This window comes from Leucopleurus acutus (assembly GCF_964270905.1).
Source record: "Leucopleurus acutus genome assembly, chromosome: 2".
In the NCBI taxonomy this organism is placed as follows: Eukaryota; Metazoa; Chordata; class Mammalia; order Artiodactyla; family Delphinidae; genus Leucopleurus; species Leucopleurus acutus.
In genome coordinates this window covers 63,166,753-63,186,178 of record NC_139143.1, presented here as the reverse complement: position 1 = coordinate 63,186,178, position 19,426 = coordinate 63,166,753, and the positions used below count along the sequence as shown (strand labels likewise).

Below are 19,426 nucleotides of genomic sequence, written 5' to 3'. Positions count from 1 at the left end.
ATAGAGCTGAGGAACAAAGGCCATCTCCCTAGTAAACCAGCTTGTTAACTTTAGATTTTTTTCTGAGAGTGTGAGTACATCCATTGCTGGCAGTGGAGGGCTTGCCATGAAAATGGGACTTGTTAAAGACATTCATGAGAAGTATTAAGTTGTAATATTTCCTTTCAGAAGAAGGGAAACGTAAGTGTGGAATGCATTGTTTGGGAAAGAAGCGATTAAGTGATACACTTTGTACGACTGTCCTGCAGCCTCTTGGCTGCTTATATTTGGCCCTTGGGTCAAGTTCTGCCCTTTGGAGAAATACTGAACAAGTCTTTCATTTTTTGTGTGACAGCCCTCTGAATATTTGAAGTTGTTTATTGTATCTTCAGGTTAAAACCACCCCCTAGTTCATTTATTCTGCATTTGTTCAATAAGTATTTAATTGAATTTTTCAACTGTTTTTTCTAAGGTAGTTTCTAGAAGTTTCACTATCCCGTCTTCCTGTGGTTGTGTTCTAGTTTGTCATTGTCTCTTTTAAATTACAAATTTCTTAATTAAATAGAAATGACCTAAAAAAAAAAAGGAAGTCAACATAATCCTTGCGCATATAATGCTTCCTCTCTTCTGGATGAGATAGCCATTAAACAAATAAATATAATAATAAGAATTATGTGTAGTTATATTGTAGTAAGTGCAGTAAAGGAGAAGGACAGGGTTTGCTGGGAATCAAAAACATGGAAACTTCATTTAGCTTCTTTGTAAAGTGACATTAGGAGGTAAGGATCCAGGATTGATGGGAGTTAGCAAAGAGTAGGAGGAAAAGCTGTATTGGCAGAAAGAAAAGGATGTCCCAAGACCTTGAGTGGGGAAAGAATTTAAAGTTCCCAGAGCTGAAACAAGGCCAGAGTGGCTGAAATGTAGTAACAGTCTTTAGGTGTGAGATGAGGCTTGAGAGAGAGGCAAGGTCCAATTTATTTAGGGCTTTGTAGGCCGTGCTAGGTTGGTTAATTGGCTGTTGCCTTAATTTTTCCTCCTTAACCAATGGCCATTTAGAATATAAACCATTTATAAGGTGATAAGTGTCTACTTCGATGAATTAGCTGATGGATATAGCTGGTATCTCTTTACCTCAGAGCAAGGTAGTCAGTCCTGAGAATCCAGCATCACTTGCTTATCTGTCTGCCCTGGAATCTGTGCTGTCTCAGGTTTTTCTGATAAAAGAAATCGAGTTTTCTCAAAATGGTTAGTAGGTTTCATTGTATTGGTTAAAATAATACTAAAAGAACGATACATTTAGACTACTATGTGAAGAACAATATACTTTAAAATTTTTTCTCAACTTCAGACATGCTGTAGATCAAACATGACATGCTGCTCTTCATTTTAGCTCTTTTTAAGGACCACTGAAATATACTACCTTTCAATGTTTTCCTCAAATTCCCTTTTTTTAAAAAAAATATTTGTTTATTTGGCTGCGCTGGGTCTTAGTTGCAGCATGTGGGATCTAGTTCCCTAACCAGGGATTGAATCTGGGCCCCTTGCATTGGGAGCGTGGAGTCTTAACCACTGGACCACCAGGGAAGTCCCTCCTTCAAATTTCTAATGTTGGGGCTTCCCTGGTGGCGCAGTGGTTGAGAGTCCGCCTGCCGATGCAGGGGACACGGGTTCGTGCCCCGGTCCGGGAAGATCTCACATGCTGCGGAGCGGCTAGGCCCGTGAGCCATGGCCGCTGAGCCTGTGAGTCTGGAGCCTGTGCTCTGCAATGGGAGAGGCCACAACAGTGAGAGGCCCGCGTAATGCAAAAAAAAAAAAAAAAAACCAAAAAATTTCTAATGTTGAAACATGTGTTTATATCTTTCTCAGTCTGAGGGAAGAGGCCATACCAATACTGGAGATGCAATATATGAGGTGGTGAGTCTACAGCGAGAGTCTGAGAAGGAGGAACCAATCACTCCTACTAGTGGAGGGGGCCCATTGTCACCCCAGGAGGATGAAGCAGAAGAGGGTAAGAAGTGAAATTTATTCAGTTCCCTCTCTTTACATAGCTGCTTTACTTATAATCCTGAACGATGTGTGTGTGTGTGTGTGTGTGTGTGTGTGTGTGTGTGTGTGTGTGTGTGCGCATGCGTGCGTGCGTGCCTATGGGAGGGATAAAGCGAGGAGTGGTGATTCTCTGTGGTCTCTTCTACTCTTAGACCAGATTCTACTCGATGCAGAAGAGAATTTGGTCTATTTGGTTCCTTGGTTGAATACTCCCCAGTCCCACTTATACAACTATTTAAATTTGACAGCCTAACTTTGTTGTCTTGCTCCCTATTTTAAGTACTTTTGAAGTGTTTAATGAGAACTTTCAAATTCTCTCAAGTGTTTTTAGAATTTCAGTGATAGTTCGTGTCGTACTCCTCATTTGACGTTATTCAGTTCTGACTTGTTTTTTGTTGTTGCCTTTTCACTTACCATTCACTTTTTGAAATACTAGCTGGTATCTTCTCTGTTTACTACTTGAATGCTGCTGAGAGATGCTAACCGACCTCACGAGAGTCACACTTCATTTGGCCCTTTGAAAAGGGCATTTTAGAATTCTCAGTCTTTCTCTCTATGAAACCATTCCTTTCTTTGATTGCCATAAAAATAAGTTATTTTTAGCTAATATTTGTTGAGTGCTTAGTATGCTAGACATTATTCTGAGTGTTTCATTTAAAAAATTTATGAAGGTATAAATTACATACAATAGAATGTACATGTTTTAAGTGTATGGTTCATCAAATTTTGACAAGTGGATATACATCTGTATAACTACCGCAAGAATCATGATATAAAACATTTCCATTAACCACCCCTCCCTCCACCCTCCCCCCTGGCCAAATTTCCCTCATGCCCCTTTATAGTCCATCTTTTCCCCTCACTTGTGGTCTTTGTCAATCACTGATCTGTGTTCCGTCACCATGTTTTGCCTTTTCTACAATTTCATATAAAATGAATCATATAGTACAGACTTTTGTATTGATATATAGCATCTTTCACATAGCGTAAAACTTTTGAGATTTATATATGTTGTATCAATAGGTGGTTCCTTTTTATTGTTAGTAGTAATCTGTTGTAAAGATATGCCACGATTTGTGTATCTGTCTATTCACCAGTTAATGGTGAATTTGTTTTTAGCTATTGGCTATTAGGAATAGAGCTGCTATGAACATTTGAGTATGAGTCTTTGGTGAATATGTGCTTTCATTTCTCTTGGGTAAACACCTATGAGTGGAATGGCTATGTTTTACAGTTAAGTGTATGTTGTTGATAACTTTGTAGGAGACAACTGAGCTGTTTTTCAAAGTAGCTGTGCCATTTTCCTTACTGATGAGTCAGTTGCTTTGTATCCTTATCAACATTCGGCATTGTCAGTTTTTAAAATTTTAGCCATTCTAGAGGGTGTATAATCATTTCTTGTGATATTAAGTTGAATTTCTCTAATGACTAATTCTGTCGTACATCTTTTTCTATGGTATTTGCCATCTGTTTATCTTCTTGGTCAAGACTCTATTCACATCTGTTGACCATTTTAAAATTGGGTTATTTGTCTCCTTGTTGATTTTTTTTTCCTTGTTGATTTTTAAGATTTCTTTATATACGTTGGCAAAGGTCCTTTATCAGATATATTTTGCAAATATTTTCTCCCTCTCTGTATTTTGCCTTTTCATTTTCTGAACAATATCTTTTTTTTTTAACATCTTTATTGGAGTATAATTGCTTTACAATGGTGTGTTAATTTCTGCTTTATAACAAAGTGAATCAGCTATACATATACATATATCCCCATATCCCCTCCCTCTTGTGCCTCCCACCCACCCTTCCGATCCCACCCCTCTAGGTGGTCACAAAGCATGGAGCTGATCTCCCTGTGCTGTGCTGCTGCTTCCCACTAGCTATCTGTTTTACATTTGGTAGTATATATAAGTCCATGCCACTCTCTCACTTCGTCCCAGCTTACCCTTCCCCCTCCCTGTGTCCTCAAGTCCATTCTCTATGTCTGCGTCTTTATTCCCGTCCTACCCCTAGGTTCTTCATAACCACTTTTTTTGGGGGGGGGTGGGTTCCATATATATGTGTTAGCATATGATATTTGTTTTTCTCATTCTGACTTACTTCACGCTGTGTGACAGACTCTAGGTCCATCCACCTCACTACCAGCAATCCCACTACTGGGCATATATCCTGAGAAAACCGTAACTCAAAAAGAGTCATGTACCGCAATGTTCAACTGCAGCTCTATTTACAATAGCCAGGACATGGAAGCAATCTAAGTGTCCATCGACAGATGAATGGATAAAGAAGATGTGGCACATATATACAACGGAATATTACTCAGCCATAAAAAGAAATGAACATTGTCTTTTGAGAAACAAAAGTTTAATTTTTGTGAAGTCTAATTTGTCATTTTCGGGTTTTTTTTTGGCTGTGCCGTGCAGCTTGAGGGATCTTAGTTCCCTGACCTGGGATCGAACATGGGCCCCTGCAGTGGAAGCATGGAGTCCTAGCCACTGGACCGCCAGGGAATTCCCTGTCAGTTTTTTTCCTTAATGATTTGTCTGTGATCTATTTAAATTTTTACATGTGGTTGGAAGTAATTTTTTTTTTTTTGACTTAAAAACATTTATTATCTCATGGTTTCTGTGGGTCAGGAATTAGTCTTGTCTGGTCAATTCTGGCTAAGAGTTTCTTAGGAAGAGTCAGATATTATCTGGGGGATATAGTTATCTGAAGACTTCATTGGGTGGGGCTGAAAGCTTGGAGGAGCTTCCAAGGGGCTGATTCATATAGCTGCCAAAATGTTGCTGGCGGTTGGCAAGAAACTTCAGTTCCTCTCCACATAGGCCTCCCCATGGTTCTCGTTGGGTGTCCTTATGATATAATGGTTAGCTTTCCCCAGATGGCAATCCCCGAAACCAAGGTGGAAGTTGCAGTGCCTTTTATGTCCTAGCCTTGGAGTCACAGAACATTCACTTCCTTAGTATTCTAGTGATCACAGAGTTCAGCCCTTACTTCCATTGTGTGACTCCATTATATTTTATATGACTTCTGGGAACACTTTTGTCATCTCTGTCCCAGCCAACATGAAGAGGAAAAGACAGAGATCGCATGAAGGAGAATTTTGGGCCAGACGTGGAAGCTGTGCACATTCTTTTCTGCTAAACAAGAACCACAGGGGTGGTTGGGGAATATAATTGAGCTGTGTGCTCAGGAAGAAGAATAAATAGGTGTGACAAGTATCTACCAGAAAGTTACTTGAACACAAGATTTCAGATAATGTCTTGCAAAAATGCCATTTCCTTTAGAAATGAAAAAATATATGGAGCTAGAATTGGGAAAGAAGAAAAATAATAGAATGACTCAGCCCTACTCAGTAAAAATATATTATACAATTTAGTACCACATAATTATGCCTTTTATTCTAATTTAGTAAATAAAAATTCCTCACTTCTATTCACTAACTTAAAAGAAGGATAACTAACTAAAATGGATTAAATATCTGCTTTGTGTATATAATGTATTTGATATTTAATAGACCTAGTTTCATATTTTACTCACATTAGTCCTGAGAAATGACTATTATTGTCTTTATATTACATGTGAGAAAATAGACTAAAAAAATTTTAAGTAAATTATTCGAGGTCATAGGGCTAAAAAAGTATAATCTACAGAATTCAAACCTATGGCAGTCTTACCCTAAAGCGCATGAATTTTCATGACACACAAAATCAAAGTACAGGCACACCTTGGAGGTATTGTGGGTTCTGTTCCAGACCACTGCAATAAAGCAAATATCATAATAAAGTGAGCCACATGAATTTTTTGGTTTCCCAGTGCATATAAAAGTTATGTTTACACTACACTGTAGTCTATTAAGTGTGCAATAGCATTATAGCCAGAAACAGTATACATACCTTAATTAAAAAATACTTTTTTGCTAAAAAATGCTAACCATCATCTGAGCCTTCAGCAAGTTGTAATCTTTTTTGCAATAGTAGCATCAAATCATTGATCACAGATCACCATAACAAATGTAATAATAATGAAAAAGTTTGAAATATTGTGAGAATTACCAAAATGTGACACAGAGACTTGAAGTGAGCAAATGCTATTGGAAAAATGCTGCCGATAGACTTGCTGGACCCAGGATTGCTACTAACCTTCAATTTGTAAAGTTCACAATGTGTGCCAGAGTAGTAAAGCAAAGAACAATAAAATGAGGCATGCCTATATTCTTCTTTAAACCACTGAATTGTAACTCCGCTTCTAATTGCTTAAAAGGTAGTATTTTTAGTATTCCCTTTACAGGCAAGATATTGTAGATCTTACATTTTCTAGATCTTTTTTTTTTTTTTTTTTTTTGCAGTATGCGGGCCTTTCACTGTTGTGTCCTCTCCCGTTGTGGAGCACAGGCTCCGGATGCGCAGGCTCAGTGGCCATGGCTTTAATCAGCAAAATATTTAGAAACATTCACTGCCAGGATCTTAAAATCATGTAGGAAGTATTGGATAGGCCATCATTTTCCAGTCTTGGCAGAGAGCTAAACTGGGCTCAAGCTTCATTTCTTTTTTTTTTTTTAATAGATCTTTATTGGAGTATAATTGCTTCACAATACCGTGTTAGTTTCTGTTTCACAACAAAGCGAATCAGCCATATGCATACACGTGTCCCCATACCCCCTCCCTCTTGAGCCTCCCCCTCCCACCCTCCCTCTCCCTCTCCCACCCCTCCAGGTGGTCACAAAGCACCAAGCCCATCTCCCTGTGCTATGCTGTCAAGCTTCATTTCTGACATAGCCATTTTGACAAAGTTCTTTTGACACAGTTGTGTCAAAATGACTACCTCAAAATGTAAGGAATGAGGGGTAAAAGAGATTTGAGAATATTCCTGAGGTTAAAGCAGTGGGGCTTGTAACTTAATTGGATGTCATGGGCAGCAGAAGAGAAGGGAGGAGAAAGAATCATAAATTCAATCTAGGTTTGTAGCTGAGGTGCCTGGATGGTGTGGATGCCAACAAATGAGATAGGGAACACCTGGGAAGAGTCGGTTTGGGGGTGGGGGTAAGATTCATTCAGTTTCAGACACTGATGAATTTGAACTCACTGTGGAACATTAAAGTGGAACTACTTTTCAGTTATTAGAAATAGTCTTAAATTGTGAGAGAAGTTTTACAACTGGAGATAAAGGTTTGAGAGTCACCAGTGTGAAGCAATGATAATGGCTGAAATTTCCTTGGGAGAAATGTGGGAGGGGGGGTTTAGAAGTAGAGTTTAAGAGATCCTTTAAGTGCAGCTAAAGGACTTATCTGCAGAAAAATGATCAGAACAATATGAGGAGAGCTAAGACAATGTGTTAATAGACTAAGAAGTGGAGATTCAGAAGGAAAGAGTGATGTGCAGTATTGACAAATGGAACAAGAGTTTCAGTATGATAAGGACCAAAAATTGTTAATCGGATTTGGTAAATTTGAGAGATTACTGAACCCCTCTGAGGGTAATTTTAGTAAAGTTGGGAATGAAGCCTTATTGTAGTGGATTGAGGATTGACTAGAGGTGAGGAAGGGGAGAAGTTTGAATAGTGTTCAAATTATTCTTTCAAGAAGGTTGATGGAGAAGACGAGAAAAGAGATTGGAGTAAAAACATTGGGTTGCATCTGGCCAACAAAGGGCATATTTAGGGTGTAAGAGATTTGAGCTCATCTGTAGTAGGAAAGGGAGAGCTAAAAATAGTTACCCACCCAACACTTAACCTAACACTTAACAAAATGCATGCAGTTCCCTGACGTGCTTCTGTGTCTTTGCAAATGCTATTTACTCTGCTTAGAGGCTTTTCTACGTAAGGTCACCTGAGTAAGCTCTTCAACCAAGGCATGTTAACAGTCAAAAGAAAATAGTGATTTTAGCATACTGGCAATTTCCGTACTTAGAAATGTTTAAAAATATTTTCTATGACATTTTTTAGTAGGTTACTCAGGCAAATTACATTTAAAATGTGTTTAGTGCAGAATGGCTTGGGTGAGGAGCTTGGCAAGTCTGCTCATCAAAAAGCAATCATAAATGTCAATAAAATTGCCAGAAAACAGCCAGTTAAGGTCTTGAGAAAGTGATCAAATTATATAAAAAATTGAGAAGCATTTATTTAAGAAAAACCACTGAACCTTGGGTGAGAACAGTCTGTGGTGTTTTAGTGCTTGAGGCTGCTCCCATTCTTCTCATTCCCACCACTGGCTTATTATCGTGGTGGTTTTGCTAGGGTGGGGCAAGCTGTGAAAACTAGTAGCTTTGTTTTCACCCGTGGAAGGGACTCACTTGATTTGGAGCAAATGTAGAAAAACCCCATATTTCTAGAACATTGTTGGAAACAATAGTGATTTTTTTTATGGCAAAAGAATGGGAAGACCAATGTTTTAAGTAGCATGAAGTTGTAATTCTGGTTGGGGAAAGCCACAGATTGACCAGAATTTTAATAAGGAGATTTAAGAAATGAAGGGGCCTCATTAGATTCTACATATCACTGGTGGTCTGGGAGGCTGTGTATACATGCAAGGCTGTACATACACTCAGACCAGAGGGGTTCCTAGCTAGTCACAGATCCATGCTGGACGTGAGGCCTTGCATGCGTACGATGGTTTTGCTTCTCTCTTTTCTATTCTACGGAGAGAATGTGTTCCAGGTGGAGTATATGGGTGAAGGCTGATTCTCCCACAACCAAGCCTTTAGTCTTCCCCTGTCAGCAAGTGACAACTCCTAGGCTCCAAATCTTAGAATCCAGAATCTGACCTCTCTCTGGCCCTGTCATTTCTTGTACTGGATTATTGCAGTACCTCCTAACGGGTCTGCTGCCTTCCACCCTTGTCCACAACCCCTTAGTCTGTATTCCGTATCACCATAGTCATCCTTTTGAAATCTGTCAGATCACATTTCTTCTAAAAATCCTCAGTTGGCTTTTCATTTCACTTGCCAAAGTTCTTTACCATAGTTTACAAGGCTGTCTGTGATTTTGCTCTCTGCTTTTAACCTTTCTGACCTCATTTCCTGTCACTTTCTGCCCCACAAATTCCACCCTTAATCCTTTGCTATTCTTCAAACACACCAGGTGTACTCTGCCTTCGAGCTGCTGCACTTGCTGTACCCGCTGGCTGGAACTCCTTGTTTCCTAGATTGCCACATGGGTCTCTCCTTCCTCTCTTTCTAATTTTTCCTCAAATGCCACCTTCTCAATGAGATTCAGTAAACAATATGAAAAATAATAAATGAAGGAATAAATAATAAATATATTTATTATAATAAAATTATAGTAATGAATAAATATTTTTCCTTTTATATTGCTTCAAAATGATTTCATACTGAGAAAGACTAGAAAAAAGAGGTAACATTTATGGAATTGCAATTGAAAATATGAAAAACATACATAAACATTTCAATTTCTCATTTTTTTTTTTTCTCTTTGCGGTACGCGGGCCTCTCACTGTTGTGGCCTCTCCCTCTGTGGAGCACAGGCTCCAGACGCGCAGGCCCAGCGGCCACGGCCCACGGGCCCAGCCGCTCCGCAGCATGCAGGATCCTCCCGGACCGGGGCACGAACCCGCGTCCCCCGCATCGGCAGGCGAACCCTCAACCACTGCGCCACCAGGGAAGCCCACTTTCTCATTCTTATATATGGTCTGAATAAGAACAAGTCATCAGATTTCTGTTTTTCCCTAAAAATTTTTCACTTCTGTTCTTAACAGTTTTTCACTGTTTGAAATGTCACCTTGCCTTTTGAAAATCTATTAGCCATCACCTGTATTAAAAAAGCTACAAAAATCACAGAGTAGGAAGTAATAGTTTCTTTTCTTTTATAGATCAGAGACTTCATACATTTTCAATACACTTTATTATTAGTTCTGTAATTGACATTCTGTCAACGCAAATATCAAAAGTTAGAACTGGAGGTGGCATAGAAATGTGTTCCTGCTGGGGGGAATTGGAGTATTCTTTTATTTAATTATTTTCAGCAATTTGCCTGTCAAAGCAAAAGTGGAAGTTCAAGTCACTCTAAATTGTCTTACCTTAGCCTGTAATTTAACTAAAAAGGGATGAAGATTTAAAAGGACTAAAGTTGCTCTTAATTTCCTGGGAAAGATCTAAAATAAAATGAATTAAGGTACCTTTGCATATTTTTCAAACGCTGTTCAAAAAGTGAAGTGTGTTAAAGGGTATTAATTTGAACGCAAGGAATCTTAGCAGAAAGTTAAGTCCATCAATGCAACATTATAGGGATTATTATTATTTTTAAAAAATTATTTTATTTTTGGCTGCGTTGGGTATTTGTTGGTGTGTGCAGGCTTTCTTTAGTTGCGGCGAGTGGGGGCTTCTCATTGTGGTGGCTTCTCTTGTTGAGGAACACAGGCTATAGGCATGCGGGCTCAGTAGTTGTGGCTCGTGGGCTCTAGAGCACAGGCTCAGTAGTTGTGGCCCACGGGCTTAGCTGCTCCACAGCATGTGGGATCCTCCCGGACCAGGGCTCGCACCTGTGTCCCCTGCCTTGGCAGGCAGATTTTTAACCACTGCGCTACCAAGGAAGCCCTATAGGGATTGTCTTTAAACTACCTTGTCACGTTTATATACTCCCACAAGTTCTGAATTGCTCCTGCTTTTGAAACTTGAGGTGCACTTGGTATTGCTTCCTTTGGATTTCAAACTGGCTTTCTGTTTGTTGACCTCAGAATTGTATTTAGTTACTTGTAAAATGGATAGTAAGTTACAAGAAGGCAGTGGTTGGCAAATATAGTGTGATTTCCTTTAAGACACATGCCCAAGTAATTGTAAAAGACCAGATTCACAGTAATATTAGGCAAGCTTCACACTTGGTTGTACTTTTTATGTTTTGTGTAATCTGCATTTTTTGTTTTTGTGTTTGGATTGGTTAAATGCCATCTAGAAAAAAAATTTTCCCCTTGATCTGAGTGATGATTAGCTGTCTAATACTACTTCTAACTCATTTTGAGTAGAGAGCAAAATAGTCTCAAACTCAACTAGAGGTTTGTTTTCTTTTAATTTCTTAATTCATAGTCTGATTAGAGAAAAGATCATCACAAACAGCTTTTACTATAGAAATCAGTTTGCAAATGAAATTTCTTTATTTTCAAATGAAAAGAAGATAGAAAGTATAGAAAAGAAATGAGTTTTTTAAGAAATATGGTGATCATATTGCACTTACATGAGTGATAAGTGCTCATTAATGAAGTGCTTCTTAAACCTTAAATGTGCACATGTATTACCTGGAGATCTTGTTAAAATGAACTCTTATTAAAAAAAAAAAATCTTCTACCAGATGCCATTGCTCTTGGTCACACCAGACTTTGAGTAACAAGGATTTAAATTGCCTACCGACTTTAATTCATTTAATCCTCTTATCAACCCTATAATGTCAATACTATTATTATATCATTTTACAGATGAGGAAATATGTTCCAATAAAATAATATTGGTAGACTACATACTGTTTCTTTTCCAATCAGATACTTTCTATATTTATAAAATTGGTGTGTGTGTGTGCACACGCACGCATGTGTATGAGAGAGAGAGAGAGAGAGTCAGTGAGAGGGAAGAAAGGACTTTATAATATTGTTTCATTCTTGCATTTTTACATCATCTGTTTCAACAAATTAAAATGATTAAAAAATACATTTGATAAGGGAAGGTGTTTGAGAGAAAGTAGAGGGAGAGAGTGTATTAATTAGCTTTATATTGCTCCATAACAAGTTACAAAAAAATTTAGCACCTTTAAGTAACACACATTTATTATCTCACAGTTTCCATGGATCGAGAGTCTGGGCATGGCTTAGCTGGGTCCTCTGTTCGTGGTCTCACGAAACTGCAATCAAAGTTTTGGTTGGGGCTTCAGTCTCATCTAAGACTTGGGGTTCCCTTCAGAGGTCACAGAATTCATTTCTTTGCAGTTGTAGCACTCATGGGGGCTTGCTTCAAGGCCAGCAGGAGAATCTCTCTAAGGGAAGGCCCAAGGCCTCTTTTAAGGGTTTACCTGATTAGGTCAGGCTCATCTGGGATACTCCCTTTGGTTAACTTAAAGCCAGAGTGGTTAGGGACTTTATATCTGCAGCATCCCTTCACCTTTGCCATGTAACACAATGTGATCACAGCCATGACATCCATCATATTCATATGTCCCACCCACACTCAAGTGTAGGGACTTTATAGGGTGTTTATACCAGGAGGCAGGAATCGTAGGGGTCATTTTAGAACTGCCTGTAACAAAGAGCTAGGTACCAGAAATGAAGGAAACTATCCTTTTTCAAGCATCTGTTATGTAATAGCCACTTTTGCATACATGTTACCTCACTTGTTACCATAACCATGCAAGATAATTACTATTACTCCCCTTATTTTACAAGTTTATATCTCATCTCTCCTATTAGACCAGGCCCTACCAAGGGTATAAATATATGCAGTATTAGCTAAACAAAAAATAACCTAGATACTGGACACTGAAATTTATACAGTACTGCATGTCATTTATATCTCAATACAACTGGAAAAAAAATTAAATTCTAAAAAAAAAAAAAAATGACCTAGACAACTTCAAAACAGTACGTGATGAATTTCCAAATGAATTATAAGAGCATTGATTGCTGTAGGTTTCGAGTGTCTTTTATTGAGCTATTTCCATTACTTGTGAAGTCCTTCCCATCTCTGCCTTTTGAAGCCAAGGTTCAGCTATCAGTTTAAATGATATTTTTCTCATGATACCTCTACTTATCCCCAGTCAGAAGTAATCTCTTGTTCCCTGACTACAGAATTCCACTATAATTCTACTTACATGTTTTTAGTGTCATTTATGATATTCCATATTAAATTATAGTTACATGTGTCTTCTCTCTCCTAGCGACTGTAAATTCCTCTGAGAAGCTCAATTCTTACTCATCTTTGTGGGTCTGTCAGAGAGTTCCATGCAGTGCGTCTCTGGTAAATGCTAGTTTCAATTCATTTTCAAATGACCGAGTCTGGGAAAGTTTGAAAGAGTTAGTGGGATTTGCAAGAGTAGAAAGTAAGAAGCATAGCATTTTGACATATGTGAAAGCAAAAAGTACAGACATGAACAGAATCTTCGGTATGCCTAGGAGGCAGTGAATGTGAGGTTGAAGAGGCAGGTTGAGAGCAGGCCTTGGAGAAACTCCCTAGAAACACTGAACAGCACAGACTTTGTGTAAAGCAGTGGAGAATCTTAGAGGGATTTTGAGCTCAGGCATGGCACGAGCAAAGGTTTGCATTAGGAAGATTAAACTGGCAGTATATTATGTAAAATGCAGTTTAGAATAGTGAAGAATCCACGATATATACATCTAATTTGAGGAGATAAAGCTTGAACTAGGGTGCTGGTCCTGAAATAAAAAATGACCGATTTTAGAGAAATAATTGACGGGAAAAGGTGACTGAGTCATACCTGTCTTTAATTGCCATATTTAAAGGCTTAGTGCTAGGTTAGTTCACCCTGGAAGAGAGCATATTTGTATATTAATTAATTTCATTCATTTATTTAAGAAATATTTGTGTACCTACATATTTTAGCATTATGCTTGGTACTGAGAGTGACAAAAATTCCTTTAAGGTTACTTACATTTTAGGTGGGAATAAACATTTTAAATCATTGCAGGAATTAAGTAATACTATGCCACATCAAAGTGTGTATTGCATTTGACCTAAGTCTAATCAAGTGCCAAATATGTGGCTTAGATCCTAAGTGCTGTGAGATTAGGAGCATTGTTTGGGCTTTTGACCTTTTCCCCTGCAAATAGCCAGTGGTGTTTCAGAAAACACTGAGATCTAACCAATGGATGATTGAGTATGATTGGGTCCCATATCAGCTGAACTCAAGCATTTAATTTCCTCCCCTGTGATTTGTATTTCATTTAGAAATCTAAAATACAAAATTGTAGTGTTTAATTCATGAGTACAGTCTGTTAAGGTCTAATCTTATTCCACCTCGATCATGTAGTAATCTTTATATTTTAAAATACAGTACCTCCAAGGATGAATATGTGTAGCATTCAGTGGAAAGTAAACTACATTCTCATGTTTCTAGGTTGCATGTCTTTTACCCCCCGCCCGCCCTCCCTAAAAACGACAAAAGTTCTCATGCAGTTTTAAAGAGTAATTGACCTTTCAGTTGACAAAGAATATATTTTAATTCATTTCCCACAGTATTTTTTTTTTGCCTGGAAAGTTTATTATACTGTCTTTAACTTGTGGAAAATTCACTGGGATCTAGAGTTTTATTTTTTTAAGTGATAAGATTCTTGAATTTGGCAGATCGAACTCTGATTCTAACATGTTCAATGTGTATGGGAATGATTTATATTTAAATTGTAAAATAGATAGTCTAGTCTTTTATATTACTATAGGTATACCCTTACTTTTAATGAAATTAATTCCTTTGGAAAATGTAGTGTTGGACATTTAAAAATTCTTTCATCTTTAATATTTTGAAGCAAATAGGAATGAATAGCTACTTTGAAAGGGAAGGGTCCTAGGGTTGGCAGACTACAGCCTACTGTCAAATCTGGCCCACAACTTGTTCTTTCTTGTATGGCTTCTGTGCCAAGAATGGTTTTTATATTTTTATACAGTCTTCCCCAGCCCTCCTCCCCCACAAAAAAAAGAAATACGAAAGATAAGAACATGTGAGAGTTGAAAATATTTACTATTTGGCCCTTTACAGAAAAGTTGGCCAACCCTGACAGTCACAGCATATTTATGAATAGCTTTAAGTATGCTTTATGTAATTTTTGAAACTATGGAATGTTCTGTTATAACTGTACTGTCCTTTGTGTACAAAACATGGGGCCACATAGTTGATGTTACTTTTTGCTAGTTACATTTTATTACATAATACATGCCCTTTTTATTAGTGCTTGAAAATAAACTGTTCTTATAAAACTTTTACTAGGTATAGTGTGTTACAGTAAAGTTTTAGTGTATTTCTAGTGGAAAGTATCTAAAAAATAATTTTTCTTTTTCATTTTGAAATGACCTTAAGTAGAGCAACTCAAATTTCATGAATTGATTTTGTTCTTAATAGAAAATATATTTGAAAGGAAATATGAGAAGTAGCAAGAAGAAAAAGAAAAGCATGCTAGAGTTAGTGTTTTATCACATAGGTGTGATGGCAAGCACCCATCCTCTCATTTAGTTTTAAGTGTGCCTGAAAAATTTGTTAATATTCAAGGTACAATTGTGCTGTTGGTTGTTTTGGCAAGTCCAAAATGTTTATTTAATTCAAACTGTCATAAATGGATAATCTAATGAAAAAGTACACCTTAAGATCATAAAAATATTTTTTCGTATTGATCCAGGAAGGATTGCTCTTCAAGGTTAGTACAGTGCAGAATCTTTGGTAAGAAAATCAGACTTTAAGACATTTTATCTAAAAGATTTTAAAATATAAATATATTGCATGAAACTTAAATTGTAACCTTATAGTAAGTATAAGATTGTGAATATAGTAAATATGAGTTGTGGGTTTTTATATTGTATGTTTTTATTTATTTATTGTTTCTTTTTGTATTGTATGCTTTTAGAAAAGTGTTAATTAAATAAATGTTTATTTTAAAATGCTCCTGTTTGGTTTTTAAACTTTTTTTTTTTTTTGCGGTACGCGGGCCTCTCACTGTTGTGGCCTCTCCCGTTGCGGAGCACAGACTCCGGACGCGCAGGCTCAGCGGCCATGGCTCACGGGCCCAGCCGCTCTGCGGCATGTGGTATCTTCCCGGACCGGGGCACGAACCTGTGTCCCTTGCATCGGCAGGCGGACTTTCAATCACTGCACCACCAGGGAAGCCCTGGTTTTTAAACTTTTATAGGTTTGATTTTCCTTTGGTCTTCCTTTTTTTTTTTCTTTTGGTGTTTTTGTTTTCATGCTGGTGTCAAATTTGGTTTATTTAGTACTTTGTAGATATACTATTTACATTATCTGGAACATTATTAATGTAAAGATATGCTTTCGAGCATTAATTGATCATGTTCACTTTTCTTTATTTCTTCCTAATTTGTTTAAAATATTTATTTCACAAGTTAGAAGATTAGTTTTGAATTAACCAGTACTCCTGTAGAAACTTATCCCTAGTTCTTTCTAATTAGTGCTATTTTCATGTCATTCCAATATGCATGCAGCTGTTCTTCATCATTTTTCTAACTTCATTGTGATAAATTCTTCATGTTTCCCAATCCCCCAAATTCTCCTGAATGCCAACTAATGTGATACTTCATTGCTTGATTTCATGTCTTAAACTTCTTGATAGGTGGAGGTTAAAATTAATTTATAATTTACTTAGGGACATTGTCACAATGTTGCCTTTGTAATTTCCCTATCAACACTTTCTATAAATATTATAGATTAGGATGAGATTGGAGAGGAAAGAATATTAGAAGAAAAGAGGGAGATTGAATTCTATAAAATTTGGTTGTGCAAATTGTTGGATGTAGCACCAAGGCTAGTGCTACATCAAGCATGGATGAAAACTTGACCACTTACTCATGTTTCTTATCATATTATTCAGAATTCACATTACATACAAAGGTGTTTTTATTTGAAATCCCAGAAATTTAACTGATATGGGATTCCCCTCCTTCATGAAAACCGCTTTTCCCTACTTAATTTAAGGGAATTGAGGGAAATCTTTGATATCTGAAGTTTTAGGTTAATACAAAATTTCTTTCTTTTTGTTTCTTTTTAAAGGAAAGTAATCATCTCATAACCTGAGGATTTTTGTTTTAACGAAATGTGTTCAAAGTACAGAAATCTCACACGTTTATGTGCACATCAATCATATTCTAAATAAAGTTACATACTGGTACTTTTTTGAAAATTGGAAGGCTTAATTTAATCCTATAAATGTCATTGTTGATAGTAGGGCTGACTTTTAAATGAACCTTGTACTTGAAGGGTCAGTGCAACTGGCTAAATTCCACACAGTTTTTATAGAAATTTGACTTGATTTTATTCATCTGTCTATTAACATTTTTGGTGTAATTATATTTTCCTGAGTGGTTCAGTAAAAGTGAACCAAAAAGTGGTTCATGTGTTTGAAAAGGTTGTTTAGATCCAGCATGCTAAGAGAGAGATGAATATTTATTCATAATGGCTTTAGCTTAATATAATAATAACATTTTAAATGGTAGCCTAATAAAGAGAGGAGATTGGTTAGAAACAGGCTAGAGTTCTTAAAATAATTATTGCTGTTGACAAATGATGAACCAAATGTAAAAAACCCCAAGTGGATTTTCTCTGAGGTATACTTATAATAGTATGTTCTATTTTTCCCTTGCAAATATTATTGATATGTTTGTCATTTCAGTTTAACCAAGCATATGAATCAACTAAAATGGGTTTTGACTGAGAAAATCATTTACTTAATCAAATCTTTAAGACATTTAAACATATTAACAGTACTACTGAAAAATCAACTGTGTAAAGCCAGTCACTGATTTATGATTTGGGAAGAATAATCATCTTTGTATTACTTCAAAAACAAACACACAAAAATATGGAGTTTTCTTTCTCTTTTTCACTGCTTAAATTTTTAAAATAAATATAAAATGGACTCCTGTTGTCCACCAATGCTAATTCTCAAGAGAAATCATTTAACAGTTTATGTATTGGTTTCCAAAAGGAACATTGTGTATATCGTGTATATCATATTTGGCAACTTGATTTTCTCATTAAACAATCTATTATGAACACTACATTAAACTATTTCTCACTTTTTCAAATTGCATATAGTATTCTGTGGCATGGTTATAGCATAACTTACTTTTCCATTTCTCTTCTGAAGGTTCTAACAGCAACTTCCATTCTTCTTTTTTGCTATTACAGATGTCGTAAAGAATAGTCTTCTTTGTATATATACTCTGAAGCACAATCTGGTTTTTGATAGGTACTACTAAATTGCTCTCTAGAAAGACTGCAAATGTATGTCCCTTCCAGTAGTTTATCTGAGCACCCTTTACCTCCTACCTTCAACAACAGGAAATATTATCAGTCTTTAAATATTTACCATTCTGATTGGTGATAAACAGCATCTCATTTTGTTTATATTTCCTTGATTATAAATGAGATTGAACATGTTTTATATGTTTATTAGGCTAATAGATTTTAATTTATAAGTGCCTATTTTGTTGTTAAACCTCATATAAACTGCTCTTCCTGTCAGAGATTTAGTATTTCACAATACCTATAGTCAAATTCTAGAAATCTCATTTGGTTGATATATCTGCCTGAATATTAGTCTAAAGGGAAATCAGGAAGAGAGTGAGCATTTTTATTGTGGTAATATGGGGGAAGAGTCATGAAAAACCATTGCTTCTCTCTACTCGCCCCCACTCCTTTTGGATTTTTATCTGTTAAGATTTTTATCTGTTTTATCTGTTATATATTGTTTTGGGATCCCATCAAACCATGGATATTCAGATCAAAAGTACTAGGAACCCAGAAATAATCCATTGTATTTGAGGGGAAGGGATTTTTGCTTTCCCCTTGGATTCTCTCTCTCCCTCCCAGATGTTTATTGAATGCCTACTCTGTCAGCACTGTGGTTACTTAAGCTTGCTTCATCTTTGACCAGCACCTACTTTACTTGGTGTAAATAAACCATAACAAAATGTATTTGTGTTAGATTAAGACATCTTAATCATGCTTCAACTGACTGAAGAAATTTAAATGTTCTGGAGAATGATCACTAGTGTAATCTGGAGACCCTACAGTTTGCCAGCAGTGTTAAGGTGTATAGGGTGCCTGAAAGCCTATAGTACTTGAAACTTATTTTTGTGATAGTCCCCAGAGACTGCTTCTATGACATGATAATAACAATAATAGAAGCTAACTTTATTGAACATATCCATGTGCCTGGGACTATTATCAGCATTTTATTGCTGTTCTCCATATTGCGGAGTGAGCCCTCTCTAGCCTCTGGACTTTTATTCCCATAAGTAATAGCAGATGGTAGTTATGCAATTTCATATACCATACTACCATAACTACCCATTTCAGAGACCTTGTTTCTAGTGTTTGCATGGCCACCTTACCCCTTTTTGCTGCTAACTTAGTGATTAAGATACAGACTGTAAGATTGTAGTGACTACCTTGGTGTGATCATTCACACACCCTGGTGATGGCGATGGTGATACAGCTGCATATTTTCAGTGAACCTTTGAATTAGAAGCGATCTTAGACTCATCTACTGCTTGCCCTCTCCTGAGGTAGAATGTCCTTAATACTTGGTAGGTAGCCCGGTCCCTGGAAACAGGTTGAGCAACTGATTCAACAAGTTAATTCAACTTTCTAGTTATTAATAATAATGAAAAATATGTATGGAAAACTATGTGAATTATCTATTTAATTCTCACATCAGTCCTGTGAGGTA

General features: G+C 36.8%; 1 protein-coding gene across 5 annotated transcripts in view; it reads left to right on the top strand.

The window, feature by feature from the left end:
* Positions 1 to 19,426, top strand: part of RABGAP1L (RAB GTPase activating protein 1 like) — a gene marked incomplete at its 5' end in the record, with an annotated part of 698,468 nt that overhangs the window by 136,350 nt on the left and 542,692 nt on the right. For all 5 annotated transcript variants that reach the window (XM_082834440.1, XM_082834438.1, XM_082834439.1 and 2 more), the window contains one exon: positions 1,846 to 1,987. In XM_082834440.1, the coding sequence (XP_082690566.1) occupies positions 1,846 to 1,987 (142 nt within the window). The remainder of the gene's footprint in view (positions 1 to 1,845; positions 1,988 to 19,426) is intronic.